Here is a 20,518-nt window from a genome sequence, read left to right on the forward strand (position 1 = left end):
TTTTTAGGGTTTTTTTTTTTTTGAAACAAGATCTCACTATTGTAGTTCAGGCTGGCCTTGAAATCACTACCTAGCTCAGGAAGGTCTTGAACTCTTGGAGATCTTCCTGCCTCAGCCTCTTAAGTCCTGAGATTGCAGGTATGCACCACTACACCCAGCAGACCATGATTATTTTTGAACTCTAGGCAATGGGAAGCATGGTGGGCAGGGGGAAGGGTTATGATCAGACGTGCATTTTGGCAAGAGTGCTCTTGTGGTTAAGTGGAGAAGGAAAGGCAGGATCCAAAGGTGCCCCGTCCAGGAGTGAGAACCAGAGAAGCAGAGGCCGCAGGGATGGCAGTTGGAGGTCCACAGAGATTAAGTGCTAGCAATGCTTCCAGGAAGGTGAGTGGTCGACCAGTGATTTAAAGGGCTTTGTGCTAGGGGCTGGGGATTTAGCACAGCAGCATAAGCACCTGCCTTGCAAGTAGGCAGTTGTGAGTTCGATCCCTGGTACCAGTAAAAAAAGGAAAAAGACAAAAAAAAAAAAAAAAGGCTTTGTGCTTAAACTTGTGAGTCACAGACAGACTGTGCACAGTTTAGTAACAAAGCTTAGCAGATTGGATTGAGGGTCAGGTAACTATGTGCAAGTTCATTGCTTCTGCTAAGCACTGTATCCTGGCAAACATTAGTAAGCAGAGTGTGTTTTACAGGTCGTTGTGCTGTCCTGTCCGGTCCTCCGGGCCTGGCTTTCCTTGCTGGTACAGCTGTTGGGGATCCAGGCTGGCTGGTTTGGGGGCCTGGAGAGTCCAACAGGGATGAGGTTATTATGGAACCTTGCCAGGTTGGCCCTAACGAAGATACTGGGCCTTAGAGTACATATCATTTAGGTATGAATGACCTTGGAGCACTTACTGTGTGCCTAGCCAGGGAATCTGAATTTTCAGGGTGTGTCCCCCACCCCTGTCATTTCATATGAAAGTTTTGGAAGATTGCTCTGCACGGGCTGAAGTAGGGCAATTACCAAAGAAGCAAAAATGCAGTCCAGGTGAGACGTGATGGCGTTTGTCCAGGGAGGCAGCAGCCCAGTGTCAGCCCAGAGCTTGCATCTGAGGGGAGAGGTGACAAGATACGCTCATGTGCTGGGTGTGAAGCCCAGGATCACTTCAGAGGTTTTGGCCTGAGCGACGGAAAGGATGTAATTGCTGACCGCAGAGGTAAGGAGGAAGGGGAGACTGGGAGGAGTATGTTTCACCATTTGGGCTCATGAATGATACCTGACAGGTTTTTTAAAACATCAAGGGACAGAGCCAGTATTTCCTCCAAAGGATTGGAATGGCTGCTCTTTGACAAGAAAATTATTCTGGGACCTGTAGTTTCTGAGTCACCTGTCACCTTTTTCCATTTTGGCCAGTTCTGCATTGGTCACCATGCCACTGAGGCAGGACAGCAGGGAGTGAGCCCCAGAAGGATCATTCTCTTCTGGGTCCCACTGGTCCAAACCTAGTGTCGAATTTTTGTGATTTCAATTAGTCCTTAATAATGAGGAGAATCTAGGTAAGTAAGTAAGGCCATGACACTGAAATGCCTTGTCTGAGGCTGAGCAGCAGGGCATTGAAATGATGAACCCTAGCAGTTGCCTCCAGAGGTGCCAGGTTGTGTGCTGTACAGTGGGGGGAGGGCACACTGTGGTCTTGGCTCCCGAAGAGACTTTTTTTCCCTCCCCAGTAGCCGAGGTTGTTCTTCCTGGACCGCAGGTTTGCCCTCTCCACTGCCTGTCCTGCAGGCTAATCTGACCTGGACACCTGCGCCCTTCCCTGGGATAAGCCCAAGCTCCTTACCTGGGTTATGCACTGTGTGACCTGGCCTTGCAGCCTGATCCCCACCCCCTTCCCTTCCTGCTGCTAGGAGAGAACTTGCCCCTACTTGCCCCTGCCCTGGTCATGCTCCTGCCCCCTCCCCGCGGCAGTCTGACAGCATCTCTTCCTTACCCTGACTGCCCTTGCTGAGATCACTACCCCATGGGGCCGCCATACCTCCTGGGGGATCTTGGGGCCCAGGTGGCTTCCCTCCCACTTTCATGCCTAGACATTTGTTCAGGCTTCTCTTACTCTGTTCTTGGACCAAATGCATTTCCAGGATCCCGCTCCCCTCGCCCCGATCCCAATTTCCACAAGGCAAGGAACGTGCTGTAACCCCAGGCCCTCTGAGGTTATGGGAAGACCTGGCTGGTTTGGAGCTCCAGCAGGGATCTCCAGTCTTGCGGTCAGGGCCGAGGGGCCCATGAGTTCCACACAGGACCTTCAGGCAGGCAGCTGGGGCCTGGGCCCCTTTTGGAGCACAGAGAAGCATCCTCGGGCAAAGTGCCTTCTGGATCATCTGGGAGGCCTGTGAGGCCCAGCAATAGTGGGGCAAAGGGTTGGCCCTGTCTGAGGCCTGGCAGCCAATGCAGATGGGCCTGTCTTAACAACAACCAGCTGAGGGGAGAGGTGGACTGGCCATGGTAACAACGCCACTGGGCAGTGCACAGGTAAGTAGTGCAGACAGGTGGTCCTGCTGGAGAAAAGAATGGCCAGGCCTGGGCTGGGGATGGGGCTTTGAGTGCAGGTCGCTCAATTGTTGGAAGAGGAAGAAGCAAGTTGACAAGTGAGGAATGAGAGGCTATGCTTGGCGCTCAGAAGGAGCAAGCCGTAGTCCCAAGATGGCTGGAGAGTTACAGGAGGGCATAGTGAGGTGATAAGTTAGGGAAACCCTGGACACTGATCCTTGGTTGTGAGCCTGGTCTAGAGGGGCCAGGCATCCTGCCTTAGTCATTTGTCACCAAGATAGCAGAACTGGCAGTCTTAATGAGAGGCAATTTTTACTCCTTTTGGGGATGTCTGTCAGTGTCTGGAGACATTTTTCATTGTTTGAAATGAAGTGGGGGAAAGAAATGAAGAGGAGGTGACATAGGCACTTGGTGGGTAGAGGCCAGGGGTGCCACTCAACAAACATCTCAACAAAGAACGATCTGACTTCATGTCACTAGCTGAGGGTGAGAAACCCTGGCACAGAAGGCTAGGTTAGATCCAGCAAGCTGACATCTGAGAAATGTAACACCCTGTTTAATCGGAGAAAATCCGCTGGACAAGGGTAGGAACAGCAGAGATGGATGAACTGAAATGAAGGTGGAGGGGAAGAGTTGGTGACTTCAGCTGAGTTCAGTTCACCTAAGACAGCATTGGAGGAGGCCAACTTACAGGTTACAGGAGAACAGGTCATTCCCTGTGCTTGGTCAGGTCCTAGCAGTGACAGAGAAGCTCCAACTGGGCCAGACTGGGCAGCCCTGCTACCCAGGGACATACCCACCCCCACCTTTTTTTTTTTTTTTTTTTTTGAGATACTGTCTCCATATATTTCAGGCTGGCCTTGAACTCAGTGATCCTCTTGCCTCAGCCTCGTGAGTGCTGAAATTACATCCAGGGCCTTTTTGTAGATTACTGTATTACTGTACATGGCAGATATATTTTAAAACACATCTGTGGATATTAGGAGTATAGCTCAGTTGTAGGTGTTTGCCAGGCATTCACAATTCCCAATCGCTTGCCTGGGTTAAATCTCCAGCACAGGGGACATTTTCTGGTTTTCATGGGGAAAGTTATTTGAGAAATTAGTCCATTCCTTCACGGGAAACAACCCCGCCATCTGCAGGGAAGTTAAAACTTCCTAGGAAGGATTCCTAGGAAGGATTTAAGTGGGGATGTGAAGGCCATTGCTAGCATTTCAGCAGGAGAGGGCATGAGCAGACTGCCTTGATGAGAACTCCCTGACTGGAGGGTGGAGGGTGGGGCCTCAGTGATTGGGACAGTGAATTCTCCATCTCTGCAGGCCAGGTGCTGTTGTGCTGCAATGGGGGACTGGTTTTAGGGCCTCAATCAGACACTTGTTCTTGTGATAGTAATCCTATTTGTGTTTAGGCTGGTTCCTCCCTAAAGTCTGAGGTCTTATAGCCCCTTAGGCCTCCCAGCATGCTGTGGACACATCCAGCCCTTTAAATATAGGTGCCTTAGTGATGAAAAGCTACATACAAGTTTTGTGTTTTCAGTGGATATGTCTTTTCTTAAATTCCAGATGCTGCTGAGCCAATCGTGCATTGGGAGGAAGGCAGATCCTAGGTATGGTTCTCCAAGCTTTGCTTCAGTCCTGGCCCAGGCAAAGCCCAGCCTTTCAGGCTTGGATGATTTCTCCTGGGCTTCCCTGATGAGGGGCTGGAAAATCAGCAGCAGTGAAAGCCTGCAGGGTGTAATAAAGGCTTCCTCCTCCCAACCAGGGTCCCTGCCCAGCTTCCCAACTTGCAGATGCTTTTGGAGGTTTCTTGTGTGTGTCCTAAACCTCGTGACTCCTCTGCTTCATCCTGGAGAGCCTACCACTTGGGAGCAGCCTTCTGCCTCTGCATCTGGGAAGGCCAACAGGATGGGGCAGGAGCACAACTTAGAGGAGTTGGGGGGAAGAGGCTGTAGGTGGAGGTGGCTTCCCACAAGGTTCTTGCCCTTTGTTGAGAACAGATTTGTGTCTCAGTTGGGTGGCAATAGAATTCTTTACCACATTGATTAACTCACAGGTCCATGGTGTCTTTTGTTTATGGAACCACAGTTATCTCTGTTTGATGGGTTTGAAAATGAAGTGTTTTTATATTCACTGCTTTTGGCATGTTCTGCTGACTCCTCTCTGGACTCTCTTAACTATAAACACATCCTTTTTTTTTTTTTTGTCTTTTTCGTTTTTACCGGTACCAGGGATCGAACTCAATCCCCAGCCCCAACACATCCATTATTAAACTTATCTAATTGGAAGCTTTAATATCACTTCCCTGCTCTGAGGAAGGCAGCTCCCTGGGTGCTAGGTGCTGGGGTCTGCCTCATGAACACATCTTTTCTCCTGGTTGTCCAGTCCTCTGGGAGTGAGGATGACGGTGAACGTGCAAACAGAATGAGGACAGAAAGGTGGCGATCTTTAGGAGCTTCTCCAAGACCAACGGCCAAGTAGCCTCATTCCTTTTCCTGCAGGTCCTAGATGGGCTGGGAAGGCTCCCCAGCAGTAGACTCATCTATGCAGAACTTTGTAATCCTGTGGTTCTGGGAGCCAATCCCAGGCAAAGAGAAAGGTGCCTGATTACTGACAGACAGCCATTTGGGTTGTTGCTCACCGTCCTTGACTGCCCCACCCTTTTCTTGGATGAATGTTTGCTACAAAGACACTTAGGGTATCAGCCCAGCCCCTCCCAGTTTATCTTTGCAATTGAGATGTTCTAAGGTAATGCTTAGGTCCTAGGCATGACTATGCATACCTGCAATTCCAGAGTTTGGGAGGCTGAGGCAGGATAGGTGCATCAAAGTCAGCCTGAACTGTATAATAAACAGACAAAATAACAAAAAGCAAAGTAATGCCTGGACCTTTCAAAGCCTAAGGCAGTATGGTGATCATTTTTAGGGATTGAGTGCCCAAGTTGCTCATGACATCATTCCCAGCATTGCTGCTCTTTTCCAAGGTGGCCCCTAAGTGTGCTGTTATCTGATGCTTGGCTGCTGAGGTGATGCTGGGTGACTTGGCTCAGATGCCAACAAGAAGAGGGCTCTGTGTGCCTGCCATGGCACAAATGCCTTAGGTTTGGCTTAAGGAATCATCAAAACTTATTTCCTGGGCTCTGACAGTGTGGAAGATGCACAACTACTGGTAAGTTCCTTAAATTTGTTTTTCTTAAGCACTCAGTATTTCGTGTAATTGGTTCCTTGTTAGCATAAAACCACTCTGCCTAGACCAGAACTAATGGGAGTGTTCATGAGGCATCATTCCCCCAAGGTGGCTCCCAGGTTGGCAGACTTGATTTTCATTCTTGCTTTGTTTTTTTCCTCTTACACTTAATTGTACAGATCTGTTTCTGGTTTTAAGTTATTTTTTGGGAAAAAAGTGTTAAAAAATAAACTGCTCCTTTTTGGCCTATTAGAAATGTTCTAAAACTAGCTTATAGTGATGGTTGTATAATTTTATAACTAAAAGCCCTGAATGGTACACTGTAAACGGATGAACTCAATGTATGTAAGTTATGCCAATAAAACTTTTTAAAAAATCCTGAATGTTTTTGGGGATGGTGGGTATGTGGGGCACATGGTTACCCTGATAGCCCCTAATTTATCCAGGAAAGATGTCGACACCTACAGGAGGCAGGGTAGCCCAGTGAGGACACCCAGGATCTCTGCTCCATTGCTCCCAATTACATGCCAAGCTCTTCCCCAAAAGCTGATCCCACCTAGGCTTTGGACCTAGCAGCTCCGACCCTTGGGTGCTGCGAAGGGTACCTCGGTACTATCCTTTGATGCTGCTCAACTGACCTGAACCCCACTTCCAGCTGTCTTTGCAGGCCCCAGTATCTTGTTATGTCTCAGCAGGAGGCAAGAGCCCATGTGGTAAGCCCTGTGGGAGAGAGAGGCTGGAGTCCACCCAGCTGAGGCCAGGAGCTTGCATATAGGAAAGGATCTAACTAGGCCCCTACACTGACAGTGCCCCATGAATTTTCCATGTAACCCACTGTTTCATACAAATGGCACCTTTGGCAAAGAACCCTGTTAAATGATAAGTTCCCCTTTCTTGTGAAAATTTTTTTGCAACAATTTGGTAACATTTCAGGTTTTGTGAATCTGTATTATAAAGATAAAGCCAGGTCAGGAGGAGCTCAGCAGGAAAGAGAGGTGTGATTTAGGGGTAAACCCTGCCCGGGCCTTTCAATAACACTGGGCTGATTCTTGGCAGCCTTGATGAGTGGGGCTAGCCAGGCCCACCCAGCTTCAAAGGTGCAGATGGAGCTCAGTGAGCAAAAGTTGGCTTGACTCTGCTCAGAGTCTGAGTTTGGTCCCCAGTCCCTCTTGGGTTTAAAATAAATCTTCCACAAGAACACCACGGCACAGCAAGAGCAGATTTTAAACCCAGCTGATGACTTACCAATTCAACCACTTTGTCCAGATTTAACCTTGCCTCTTTGCCCAGTGTATCTTGAATTTTATCATTAAAGGACCTCTCTCTTATTTGGGCCCTGGGGTTTTTGAAAGAAGACAACATAATGTAATTGTTCAGCCATCAACGTTGTCATTATCCTTCACCTCTGGCAGGATAGCACCTGGCCAGATGTTCTTTATAAAATTGCCATTTGCACATGTGTAGGTGTTGGGTTGATCTCACACACACTCTCACATACAAACTGAACTGCTTTTACATAAAATTATTTAACAATATGAACAATTGGGTTTTTGTGAAAAAGTTTTGAGTAGTGAAAATATATGGCCAGCACTTTGGAGGCTGAAGCAGGAGGACAGGAAGTCAGGCCAGTCTGGACTACACAGGGAGTTCAAGGCCATCTTGAGCTACCTAATGAGACTTTATCGCAGAAAACAAAATAACAAAAAAGAAAAATACAAGAATAGATGTTTTGGGCTTCTTGAATTTTATGATTAAGGAACCTTTGGAAAACTAGGTTTATCACCGAATGAGAGGTAGCGAGCCCCTGCAGCATGCAGGTTCCTGTGTGCATGTGTGGTAAAAGGCCTAGCCGATGGAACGCTGTGCTGGCTTGGCAGCCCTGGACAAGACTGTGACACAGTACTAGCATGGGCTCAGAACACAGCACGGGAGGGCCTACACCTGTGCTGAGCTTGTACCCTCGGAGCCACTGTAACAAGCAGTCTTGACATGTGGTTTGTTTTCTATGACCTGCCTGAGCAGTGGGCATGAAGAACAGAGCTTCGAGGGACAGACTCGAGTGGCATGTGACACAGCTCTCCTGTGCTTCCCATGCTTGTGAGGTGGTCTCTATCTCTTAGAGGACTGTGGAGAGGATGGAGCTGGTATAAAGTATTTAGCATGGAAAAGCAGAGCAGCCATTGTGTAACTGGTAACAGTAACTATGTTTTTTTTAATTTTTAATTTTTTTGAGACAGGGTCTCACTATACAATTCAGGCTGGTCTTGAACTTAACAGTCCTGTATCAGCCTCCCGAGTGCTAGGATTACAGGAGTGTACCATCACACTTGGCCTGCCTGCTTGCCTTTTTCTTTCTTTCTCTCTTTCTTTTTGTAACAAGGTTTTATTAAAGTGAGGAAAAGAAGGGCTGGTGATATAGCTCAGTGGCACAGCACCTGCCTAGCAAGTGTAAGGTCATGGGTTTGATTCTCAGTACCATCCCCCTCACCAAAAACAACCCCCCCCCAAAAGAAACCCCAAAATGATCAGAAAAGAAACAGGCTCTTCAGAGTGAGTTTGGACCAAGTAAAAGTCAGAAAAGAAGTACACGCTACAGTGTGAGGGTGGGCCACCATGCAAAAGACAACAGTGGCAAACTATGACTTTAACAGACAAATAGAAAAAAACATTTTTTTGGAAACAGTCTCACTAAGTGGACTAGACCAGCTTCAAACTTGAGCTCTTTCTGCCTCAGCCTCCTAAATGAAGTTATAGGAGTGTATCACCATGCAAGGCTCTTGTTAACAATTTTATTTCCAAGTGCATTAAACTTGGTTGGGGTTGTTTCAAGGAAAGCTATTTCAAAAACATAACTGAGGGGCTGGGGATTTAGCTCAGCGGCATAAGCTCCTGCCTTGCAAGCAGGCAGTAGTGAGTTCGATCCCTGGTACCGATAAAAATGAAAAAGACTAAAACAAACAAACAAAAAAAACCCCCATAACGGAATACTCTCCATTTTCATCCCACTTCAGGCCACAAGTATATTGCGTGGTACAGACTCTGGGACCAGCCTGTCTGTATGCTGGCTCTGACTCTTACACTACAGTGAACTTGGTCAGGTTATTTAGTCTACCCTCTGTACCTCCCTGCTCATCTGTAAAATGGGCAATAGTACTTTGTGAAGATTAAAAAGGTGAATACTGCACGTCAGTACATGTTGGCGCAGTAAGGTGTGAGGACTATTAATTACTCATTACTCCACAGACATCTCTCATTGTGGCAGGAGCCAGCAGTGCCTGTGGCAGGCTTGGAATCCAGGCCTGACCTTCCTCTGGCAATAGCTCTGGCCAAATCTCAAATTCTCAGGCCTCGGTTCTGCTCTGCAGATGACAGCCTGCTCCTTCCTTTCCCCACACTGCACAGATAAACTCTGGGACACCAGGACTCAGCTAATGTTTGTAACAGCTCACGGTTTTCCAAATGGGCTGGGATCCTTGCAGGGTGCTGCAGTGTCTGTCGGCAGAGCAGTGGCTCTCCAGCTGCTTCAGTCCAGTCCTGACCTGCTGTCCTAGTCCCTACTAGCCCACTCCTTCCATGCTGCCTTCACCACGTCCACTGTCCTGTGTGGCTCTTCTCCACGGGCTGCCCTCCTGTAGTCACCAGTGCCGGCCCAGCAGGGGCCCTCAGACAGGAACCTCCAACTTCGGATCTAAGGCCATGGGTGGGCTGGGCTGAGATGGTAGTGGGGAATTGTGGGCCATACTCCAAATACCTAAGTTGGTTTTTTCCTGGTGAGTTTTGGTGCTGGCACCAGAAGATAGTCATGGGCCTGGTGTGCAGTACTGTCACTGCAGCTAAGGTTCTGGGTCCTCAATGGGGACTGAGCCAGGCCCAGGGTACTGCAGCCTGAGCCCCTTTTCCCAGCTGTCGCTCTTCTACCTCCCTGTTCTCAGCCCTTCATCAGCATCAGCAGCAGGACCTGTAGTAAAGAATTCTTAGATGGGTCTTCTGACCAGGTGCTTGTCTGCAGCCTGGGTGATAAACTAAGCATGAAGGGCCCCTTCAGGAGAGGTAAGGAGCCGAGAACTCTGCTGTGGCGCTGTCCCGATGACCTGCTCCCTGCACGGCCACTGCCCTGTCTCTCAGCAGCCACACCATGCTTTTGTTTTCTGACACACGTTAGGCATTTGTGATGTTCAACAAAACTTACCCTTAGGCCATATCTGATCTATAGATGGGTTTTATTTTGCCTGCAAGCAGGTAGAGAATTTTGCAGTTGTTAATGAAATCAGATTTCATATAAAAATCTAGATTCCTGATCCCAGCACCTGGGAGATTGAGGTAGGAGGATTGCTGTTAGTTCGAGGCCTTCCAGGGCTATGAAGTGAGATTAAGACCAGCCTGAACTGCATAGTGAAACACTGTATCAAAAAGGAAAAAAAAAAATCTGGATTCCTTAGATTACCTGGAACATTCTGAAGACAGAGCCACTTCCTGTGAAGTGGCAATCCACTAGCACCTGGGCGGCTGGCCCTTTAGAAAAATGCTCTCCACTCCCACTCCTCCCTCTTCCCACCTGAACTGTCGCTGCTTCGCTCACTGACTAGACTTACCTTATTGTGCCCAAAGCACAGACCAGCTCCTGCCGGTGACTTGGCAGTGACCAAAGAAAGGGTTTCCAGCAGCTCCATGACAAAGACAGCTGTCAACACACACTTGTGGCAGTGGGTTCTGCATCTGGCCAGGCAAACAGCAGGGGCAGTGCAGTGGGCACCTGTGAGAGGCTTGTCCTGACCAAGAGGCTCCTGGTGGCTGCAATTACACCTTCCTCTGCTCCACCCTCTCTAGTGAAAATAGGTGGCCCCATGCCATTTGTGCAAGAGGTAGCAAGGGGTAGGCATTTGGCTTTAGGGAACCACTGTCACACATGTCCCTCCATGTAATTATTCTAATTCTTATCACTAAGACATCCAAGAGAAACAGACAAATAAGTGGTGGCAGTGCATGGGGGCAGGATGTGACAATCTGGGCTGAGGCAAATGTGCTAAAACAAGGTGTGGAGAGCTGGCCTGATGGCTCACACCTGTAATCCCAGCATTTGGGAAGCTGAGGTTGGAGGATCGTTAAGTGGGCTCAACGCCAGCCTGAACTGCATAGGGAGACCCCATCTCAAACAAGACAAACAAACAAAAAAAAAACCCAAAGTGTGGAGGCTCTGGGTGTGGCAGGAAACACACACAGCTGGAGAGATGCATTCAGCATGTTAAGGCAGCAAGCTGTGTGAGAAATCTTGGAGTGAGGATGTCAGGAAACATCTGTGTTGTGTCTTGGCCCTTGGCTTCAAGGATAATCCACTAGAGGGTTTTTTTTTTTTTTTTTAAAATACTTTTTTTTTTTCTTTTTATCCATACCGGGGATTGAACTCACGACCACCTGCTTGCAAGGCAGGTTCTTATGCCGCTGAGCTAAATCCCCAGCCCCCTCCACTAGAGGGTTTTAAAGGGCACCTACAGCAGGACAACCTCCCAGAATGGAGGGGCACCACTGCAGCCTTTTTCTTTTTTTGGAATCAGGGTCTCACTGTGCAGTCTAGGCTGACTTCAAACTCAAGGCAATCCTTCTGTCTTAGCCTCCTAAACGCTAGGATCACAGGCGTACGCCACCACATTTGGCTCCTACCTTGATTTTTACTACAGGTGTAACATTAATCCCTAAGAAGAGACATCAGAGGAGAGGCTTCAAATCAGTCTCAGGATTTTTCAAATTAGACTTACTTCATGATACAGAAAACAAAGCCACACATGAAACAGAACTGGTCTGGAACTGGGGTCAGCAGGAGGCCCTGACCTGAACCTCAGTGACCTCCTTTCAGAGCTCTGCAGTGCCATAGGGGACCAAGACCACTGACTTGAGTATAGGTATCCTTTGAAAAGCATGAGCCACCCCAGAAACAGAGCCCTTTTGCTCAAGAGGCCAAGGACTGCTCCAGAGACGAATGGTTTCCACTTCCTGTTGCCACATTTTAAACTATTTATTGAATGAGGCAGTATAGACAGAATGGAAAACAACACAGAATCCATGCTTTGCTACTGGAGTTTTGCTTTTTTTGCTTCTTCTTGGCAAGTTCTCAAACTAGTAGGAGGTTATTTTACCACAAAGGAACCCGGACTTTAAAGCCCTGGACAGCTTCACAATGACAATAAAAAATAATAATTAAAAAAATAACAAGTTGTAGAACTAGGACTGTTCATATGTAAATTTCCCTCCCCTCCCCCCATTACGTACAGAAAAGAACATATAAAGAAACATTAGATAGTTTTATATAAAACAAGCAAATACAAGAATCTGAAACTTTTCTCAAAGGCTGAGCAAGACACGAGGAATCTTTTAATTCGCATTTAAAAAAAACATTAAATACACTATCACACAAGTAGGGGAACCTGGGAAGAGGGAGGAAGTGTTGTCCCTGTACTCAAGGAGCAGAGATTTGGCCTGTCAAAAAGTCAGGTGGATTTGTCCACTTGAGACTCAGGGCCGCTGCTGGGAAAGCACAGAACCTGACAGCGACGACACCTGTGAGCAAGAAGGCCACTCAGGGCCCGGCTCAGAGGCAGGAAAGAGGGCCTCGCACCGCCTGTCCCAGGAGGGGAGCCAAGGACTCTGGCGCTTCCTCTCTTGACTGTCCTGCTGTGAGGGCCATCTTCCCAGAGCCAGGTGTCCTTTCTGGTCAGGGTCTTCTCTGCGGAGCTACTCCAGCCGGCGAGAGAAGATGGCTCGCACTGGTGAACCTGGTCTACGAACTTCTCTCCCTCCTTCCTTTCCCTTCAGCTCCTCACATCCTTTCCCACTCTTTCCCCCATGACGCGCGCACACACACACACCCAGAAGCACACTTAGCACGCACTCCTCAGACCCTTAATACTTCTGTTCCCTTCAATTCATACACATGACCAAGTCAGGACTGACCTTAAAACCAAAGCAACTCTTCAACAGTCATGAGCTCCAGGCGGCTTCCTGGGAAGGGGAAGAGGTGGGAGGCCGAAATTCATCTTCTTGGCTCTTTCCCTCCGCCCGAGGTAAGCGCAGTCCCTGGGCTGGCTGAGAGTGTCCCAGCTGGCAGGCCACTGGCCCTGGGCCCCTCGGTGTCCTGGAACCTCCTTCCTCAGCTGAGTTCAGCAGGGAGAGTTCTAGGCAGCTGCTGGGAGGCAGCTTTGGTGAAGAGCATGGTCACCTCTGCCTGAGTTTGTCAGTAGCTCAACGCATGACCCTGGTATGAACAAAAACCAGGTGACTGTGTCTGGCCACGTACCCTATCACCCACTAAACTGGGTGGATTATCCTATCCACAGCTCACCTTGATTTCATACAGAATTCCATGCGGGTTTCATACATATATATATATGTATGTATATATATACTTTATATATATATGTAAATGTGTATGTCCATATGTACACATATACATATACTCACACTCACACATACACGCACATTAAGTATACACACATGTTTCTGCAGAAAGAAGTCCTGCCACAATTTGGCTTTTTTGGGACAGTGAAGTTGACAATGCAGCTTCTTACTCCACCAATCCCAGAAAATCAAGAGTGGTGCTTTATAAAAATGCAATTCCAAAATCCACTGCCTTTCTTCCTTTTCAAAAAAAGGTTAACAAAACTTTTCTTCCAAAGTCAAGAGACTTAATTCCATTTGATTGCACCTCTGCAAAACGTGTAAAAAATTTTGAAGTAGACTAGAAAATGATGCCATAGTATGGCTGTGTGTCACTGTTCCAATGTTACCACCTCCACAGCCTGGCCGTCCATGGTGACTGCGCTGTCTGATATCCTGGTGGTCACAGGGGCCATGGCCACCTGTACTGGGCCGTTGCCCTGGGCGAGGCTGGTTACCACAGTCTGGTACATGCTCACTGGGATCTGGACCAGGCCTGGAGAGACAAAGGCAAGACAGTAGGTGAGGGCTGTGCTCATGTTCTGGTGCGGGCAGGTAGGGGCACCCAGCCCCTGATCTTTCAGGATGGTTCTGTCTGCTGGCCTCAGAAAACCACATAACCTACTTTGCAGACTACTGTCTTTTGCTTCACCCCACTTTACTTTTTAAAACAGAATATCAAGAATGAAAATCTGGAGAAACTGGAAATACTTCAGGGCAGGGCCTCTACAACTTTCCAAGAGACCCTGTCTCCATCTTCATGAAACATGGGCTTATCTGCTATGAATCTTAGCCCCCAACCTCCTTCCTCCTCTGGAAACAGCCACCATACTCCGCTTTGGGCTGCACCACCTACCTTAACCCCTTTTCTGTTGTGGTAGGTTTCTCTAAGCTTAAAAAACTCCCTCTCCTATTCTTTTCTGGTCTCTGCTCAACTATATATCTTCAGAGTCAAGTTTTTTTTGTTTTGTTTTGTTTTTGTCTTTTTCCTTTTTATCGGTACCGGGGATCGAACTCACGACTACCTGCTTGCAAGGCAGGTGCTTATGCCACTGAGCTAAATCCCCAGCCCCCCAGAGTCAAGTTTTTTAAAAAAGGGTATGTGGAGGACTAATTCACTTGATGCTGATTTTTAGATTTTATAATAAAATTTAAAAAACAATTTTGGGGTCTGGGGGTTTAGCTCAGTGACATAAGTGCCTGTTTGGCAAATTTGAGGTCCTGAGTTCGATCCCCAGCACCAAAATAAATAAATAAATAAATAAATATTTTTAAAAATTTGAGGTCAACTCAGGGTGGGGGAGAAAGAGAGAGACTCAACTGTCTTGCAATATCCCTATTTCTTAGAGTAGGAAGGGCAGTTTACCATAAACTGAAGCACCCTTCAGAGAAGGGTGGTTGTCCATTTCTAGCTAACTAAGACCAAATAAACCTACTGGTTCACCTTTTCTTCCTTCGGAAACTAGCATTACGGTGAATAAGGATAAGGAAAAGGCTGTAAAAGGATGCTGAGATAGTTTTGGAAGGTGGAACACAAATGTGAAAAAGCAGTTCTTGCTCAGGAGGTACAGGTGCAAGGCTATTCTCAAAGGCACTCCAGACGTGGAGTGCTCGCTTTTGCAGAGAGGGAAGGAGGCTGAAAATCTGAACTTAATGGATACACCTGTAGGTGCCATGGCCTTTGCAACACCACATAGACTCAGCCTTTGTCTCGAGAACCTGACATGTCCCAATAAAAGATCTACAGTGACATTTCGTGGGTAGGGGAGGGCTGCTGACCTAATACTAACCCTAAGGCATGTAGGTCACCAGATTCTGCTCCTGTGTACTATGACAATCAATGTTTTAGTATGTCACTCTTAAGGGACATAGAGGTACGCAGAGAGAAGAGGTATACAGAGGTAGCTGAGACAGAGGAGTGTAGAAGAAAGTAAACAATATTCTTATAGATGAGAGACCTGTATGTGCAAGGCCCTGGATTTATTTTCCAGTGTGCGCGCACACACACACTATAAAAGAGGAATATAAGATTTTTGTTTTGTTTTTCCAAGACAGGGTCATGCTATGCAGCTCCAGCTCGCCTTGTACTCATGGTGACCCTCATGCCTCAGTCTCCCAAATGCTGGGATCACAGGTCTGCTCCACTACATTCAGCTCAGATTTAAGCAAATTTCTAGGATTGAAAAGACATTAATTGGGGCTGGGGATTTAGCTCAGCGGCATAAAGCACCTGCCTTGCAAGCAGGCAGTCGTGAGTTCGATTCCCGGTACCGATAAAAAGGAAAATGGGTGGGGGGGAAGAAAAGACATGAATTTCAGATTGAAAAGGCCCATATGATACCCAGTGGTATGACAGATGAAAAAAAAGATCCACACGCTACGACACATCTTTGGAAATGTGTCTGCAACACTGCGGATACATGCAAAGATCCTAAGTGATTATAGAAAGAACAGAAGGTCAGACAAAGAAATGGGAATAAGGGGATTTAGCTCAGCGGCATAAGTGCCTGCCTTGCAATCAAGTGGTCGTCAGTTCGATCCCCAGTACTAATAAAAAGAAAAAAAAAAAAAAAAAAGAAATGGGAATAAGGTGGGACTTTTTTTTTTTTTAATTTTTTTGTCTTTTTCATTTTTATCGGTACCAAGGATCGAACTCACGACCGCCTGCTTGCAAGGCAGGTGCTTATGCCGCTGAGCTAAATCCCCAGCCCCAAGGTGGGACTTCTTAACAGCAAACCTAGAAGCTGAAAGATACCGGAGCAATACTTTCAAGGGCTAGAATTCAACACGGCCCACCATGAAGCATGCTCGCATCAGTACAGCCTGCTGCAGGTCAAAGGCACCCAGAGTGCTGTGAGGGCTGGAACGGGTTGCTCCTTACAGGACCCAGACAGCGATGAAGCACATGCTCCAAAGTGCAACAGTGCACACCCGGGGGCAGTCACTGTGGAGGTAGTCTGCGGCAAAGAATGTCCAAGAACGCCAGATGGGGCCGGGGTACAGGATACCCCGTGAGAGAGCACTGGGGTTTCCGGAGCGCAGCCCCAAGGTCACAGCTGGAGATAAGTGGTTAGAAAGCAAAGGCCCTTCCCCACTCCGCCCCAATGCAAGTATTAATTTGGAGAGAAAAGTTACAGAAGGAAGGAAAAAATAAGTTACAGAGAAAACACAGTTGCATTAACTATAATATACCTCTCTTGGCAGTCGACTTTTTTTTTTTTTTGTTTTTTGACACAGGATCTCTATGCAGTTCAGGCTGGCCTTAGCTTATTTTGTAGCCTACGCTGGTCTAGAACTCACAACAATCTTCCAGCCTCAGTTTCCCAAGTGCTGGGATTACAGGTGTAAGCCACCACGCCCGGCAGTCAACGACTTTTATGTGAACAGAATAATATAAACATAGATATCAACTTATCCAAACTGTAATAATGTCTCAACTAAAAAAAGCTCCAACTTTATTTAGGTCAGTAATGATATATACCAGGAAAAAAACCGCATAAAAATGTGACATCTGATCTATAGACTTTTTTTTTTTAAAGACTTTTCGTCCTTTTTTAGGAGAGTGTGCATTTTAGTTTTAAACCACTGTGTTTTCCACTTAACAGTGCTTAGAAAGCGCACGCAATTTCCGCCCCGTGCTCCTATTGCGTACGCAAGTACTGGGCGTTCCTGGGAATTTTCTACAGTGGCTCCTGTAAGAAAGCCAGAGGCAGCATGGTGATGTAGCTCAGCAGCACAGCTCCTACTCTCACAAGCCGAAGGTCCTGAGTTTGATTCTTGATATCCTCCCCACAAGAAATAATAAAAGCGCCAAAGGATCGCTACACAGCGGAACTCACGCCCAAAGGGAGGGGCAATCAATGCTGAAGGCCAGAGCATAGAGGATCCATTTGCAGAAGCCACTTAGAATTCCTACTGACATTTAAATCCTATGCTACTTTGATGAAAATGTTAAAAAGAGATGAAACTAGAACCACGTAAAGTGAAACATTTTGCAATGTTAAATTGTGTGTGGATTTTTGGGGGGTTAAATTTTGCCAGTGTTGGGGAGAAGCAACTAACGCAACATGAAACAGGACTTGGTGTTTTGATGGTAATTTGCAGTATTAGAGATTGAACCCTGAGCCTTTACACTGAGAACATTTCCAGCCCTTTAAAAAAAAAATTTCTATTTTAAAAGTTTCTCACTAAATTGCTGAATTGCCAGGTTGAGCCTGAATTTGTGTTTTCCTGTCTCAACTCCCAGGGTGCTGGGACTATAAGTGTGCACCACCTGACCCCATTGTCTTTTTTTTTGGTCCCAGGGATTGAACTCAGACCTTGAGTTTGCCAAGCAGGCACTTATGCCTGCTGAGCTAAACCCCTCCCCCACAGCCCACTGTCATTTTTAAAGCCCTGCTCTTACTGGTGTGTTAACAGGAACTCAAGAAAAGCTGGTGGCTTCAGGTGAGATGCTGGGGCTAGGGTAAGGAGTCAGAAGGGCCAGAAACTGGCTTCAGAAGGTGCAGGGTTTAATTTCTTTCATCTAACATTTGCCAATTAATTTCTAAGTGTTTCTTATCAATGCCTCTTTCAGGTCTCCTCCAGTTTATCTTCCACTAACATGTTATTTCTGAAATATCAAACTCTGAAATTCCATGATATTGTTTCCTAATACCTATAATAAAGTGCAAAGGCTTTAGCATGGCCTTTAAGGTCTCTCAAGATTTGCCTTGGTTTACCTTTTGAGACAGCCTGTTGAGCAGGGGCCTCTTGCAAACCTGAAACCCAGTGATCCTTCCACCTCTCAAACTCTAGAACTATACGCTGCGGCCCAGAGCTTGGCCAATTCATTGTTTTGTTTCTGCACTGAGCTCTTTCCCAAATTTTTTATCTTTTATTTTGAGACAGGGTCTTGCTAAATTATCAGGTTAGGGTCCAGCTTGAGTTCTTTCTGCCCCAGTTTCCAGAACGCTGAGATAAATAGGTGCCACTGCACCCAGCCTGATCTCTCCTTACAATCATTTCCTTACTCTCTCAGACTCCAGGCTCAGCGACCCCTCCCTTCCACCATCCTCAGTCACAGGCCTTTGGGTCTTTGTTCAAGGTACTCACTGCAAGGATTCTCACTCCCACTCCTTCCCCTTTGAAATTTAATTCCTCTTCTTGGATTCCTGCCCCATGTCAGCCCCAGCCAACGCTCACAGCTCCTCCATAGTGGGTCAGAGACAGCATAGCACAGCCTGCTTGGCAGTATAGGGCAGCCTAGGCCTTCCCACTTGGCTAAGAGCTCTGCAGGCCAAGGGTGGTTTCACATTCCCAACAGAGTGAAGTACGGAGTGTGCCTCAAGATCACCCTGAGGGGAACAGATCAAGGGAATGGATGGTTGGCCTGACCTATGTACAGCCAGGCCCTGGTCCCAGTCTCCAGACAGGCAGGCCTGAATATATGAGGCCCCCAGGCCCAGCCTCTGGCTTGTCCAGCATATCAGGACCATTGCTGCTTTCCAACGCTTCTCTCTCGTCAGAACACAGTGAAGGAACTCACAATGGCCAGTGGCAAAGGCGGAACAACAGTGTCATCTTTCAGTGCTGACAAACAGCAGCCAAAACCAGAAGCAAAGATCAGTCTAATTTCACTGCTCTTGCTGCCTGGCTTGAGTCAGTTCTAAAAGCTCCAAACTTGGGGAACAAATATGGTGACTCAGGTGAGCAGGAAAAACTTTGTTGTTGGAGTTAGATCTCTTTCATCTCGGCTTATGATGCTTGGGTTTCCTGTGATGTGGGTCCATTTCCACAGGAACAAACTGTTGTTATTCAGCTTTTAGAGCTGTTTTTTTAGCAGAACACTCAAATGGAGAAAGTACAAGCTGGAAGCACTACGAGCAAAATGATCTTAGGAAGCTGACCTAGTGCTTCTGTTCTTCTCTTGCATAGTTCTTCAGTGGGTTTCCAATGGCTCTTGGCTCTAATTCCAAGCAAGCTTCTCTAAATATAGGCAGTGTGCCTGCGCACACTGACTTCTGCTGCGATGGCTGTCCCCTGGTGTGCACCTCCCAGTCGGTTCCAGGCTCTGCAATCCTACAGTGTGGGACTTCTTCTGTGGTACCTTTGTGCTGGCCTTTTGGAGATGATGGGTATATTCACTGTCATCCATGCGTGTCCTGTCTCTAAAAAGACTGAGATCAGCAGGGACTCAATGTCTGCTACACTCACTGAGTAAGACCTACTTCTGTGATTTAACACAGTCCCTTCTGGGGACCTGCTAAGTATGGTAGGAAAGACTCAGGGCAATGAGCTATGTTCCCGTGGGAATTCTCAGCTCAGAAATGAATATAAAATGTAAAGATAAGAATACTACATTTAGGGGCTGGGGATTTAGCTCAGTGGCATAAGCGCCTGCCTTGCAAGCAAGCAGTCGTGAGTTCGATCCCTGGTACAGATAAAAACGAAAAAGACAAAAAAAAAAAAAAAAAAAAAGAGTACTACATTTAGGACTCATTCTGGTAAAACGTTTTTTATTATTTTTTTAAAACAGATTTCACGGGGCTGGGGATTTAGCTCAGTGGCATAAGCACCTGCCTTGTAAGCAGGCAGTCGTGAGTTCGATCCCTGGTACTGAAAAAAAGGAAAAAGACCCCCCCCCAGAATAAATAAATAAAACAGATTTCACCTTCTGTATTCTATAATAGCCAGGGAAAGAGCAAATTTGGCCTTTACAACTGGGTTGATGAAATGACTCCCCACAAAGCTGTCTCAGGATCAAAACTGGTGACAGCAATCACATGTTAAAAAGTTTTCAAAGGGGGAGCTTCCATATACAGGTGTCACTGTGTAACCTCAAATGCCTTGAAACCTCAGTTCCACTATAGCAGTCTCAGTCACCTCTACCTTAAATAAACACAGTTCCATCCCATTGTGGGGATTTGAAGAATCTCCCCTCCCCCGGCATTCTGACATGGATTAGATTAAATCGCCTCCATCTCTGACCCAGCAGCCTTTATGTCCACAGCAAGGGAAAGGGGGTGGGACTGGAGGCTTTGAAACCCAGTGTGCACTAAGTCGGGCGGCTGCCCTTGCAAGAGAGATGATTAAATGCTGAGGTACAGTAATCAGGCTGGGACTGCCCTCGCATCTGCTCATCTTGGCCCTGATTAGCCCTAATCTAGAGGCCCATGTTAATCCAAGCTTGTATTCTGGGTCATTTTGATTGATTAAGCAACAGGAGTGCTTCACGTTCCACTTTAAGGGCTTGGAGTTGTTTTCTCTCTTCAGGAACATCTTATACAATCCTAATAATAGGACTCCTTTGACCCTCCTCAAGGTCCTTGTACGTGGCTACATATCTCCTGATTTCTTCTAGGACACTGGAGGAAGAAGTAGGGTGCTGCCTTTCCCTTTC

General features: G+C 47.0%; 1 protein-coding gene across 9 annotated transcripts in view; it reads right to left on the bottom strand.

The window, feature by feature from the left end:
• Window positions 1-11,694: 11,694 nt before the first annotated feature.
• Nrf1 (nuclear respiratory factor 1) overlaps window positions 11,695-20,518 on the bottom strand; it is a 145,370-nt gene continuing 136,546 nt past the window's right edge. For 8 of the 9 annotated variants that reach the window (XM_063240758.1, XM_063240746.1, XM_063240756.1 and 5 more), the window contains one exon: window positions 11,695-13,633. In XM_063240758.1, the coding sequence (XP_063096828.1) occupies window positions 13,354-13,633 (280 nt within the window). In that variant the 3' untranslated portion in view covers window positions 11,695-13,353. The remainder of the gene's footprint in view (window positions 13,634-20,518) is intronic. The other variant, XM_063240761.1, reaches the window with a different exon arrangement.

The sequence above is a fragment of the Cavia porcellus genome, unplaced genomic scaffold (assembly GCF_034190915.1).
Source record: "Cavia porcellus strain 051 isolate PalLab524CR breed Dunkin Hartley unplaced genomic scaffold, mCavPor4.1 scaffold_2, whole genome shotgun sequence".
Classification (NCBI taxonomy): Eukaryota; Metazoa; Chordata; class Mammalia; order Rodentia; family Caviidae; genus Cavia; species Cavia porcellus.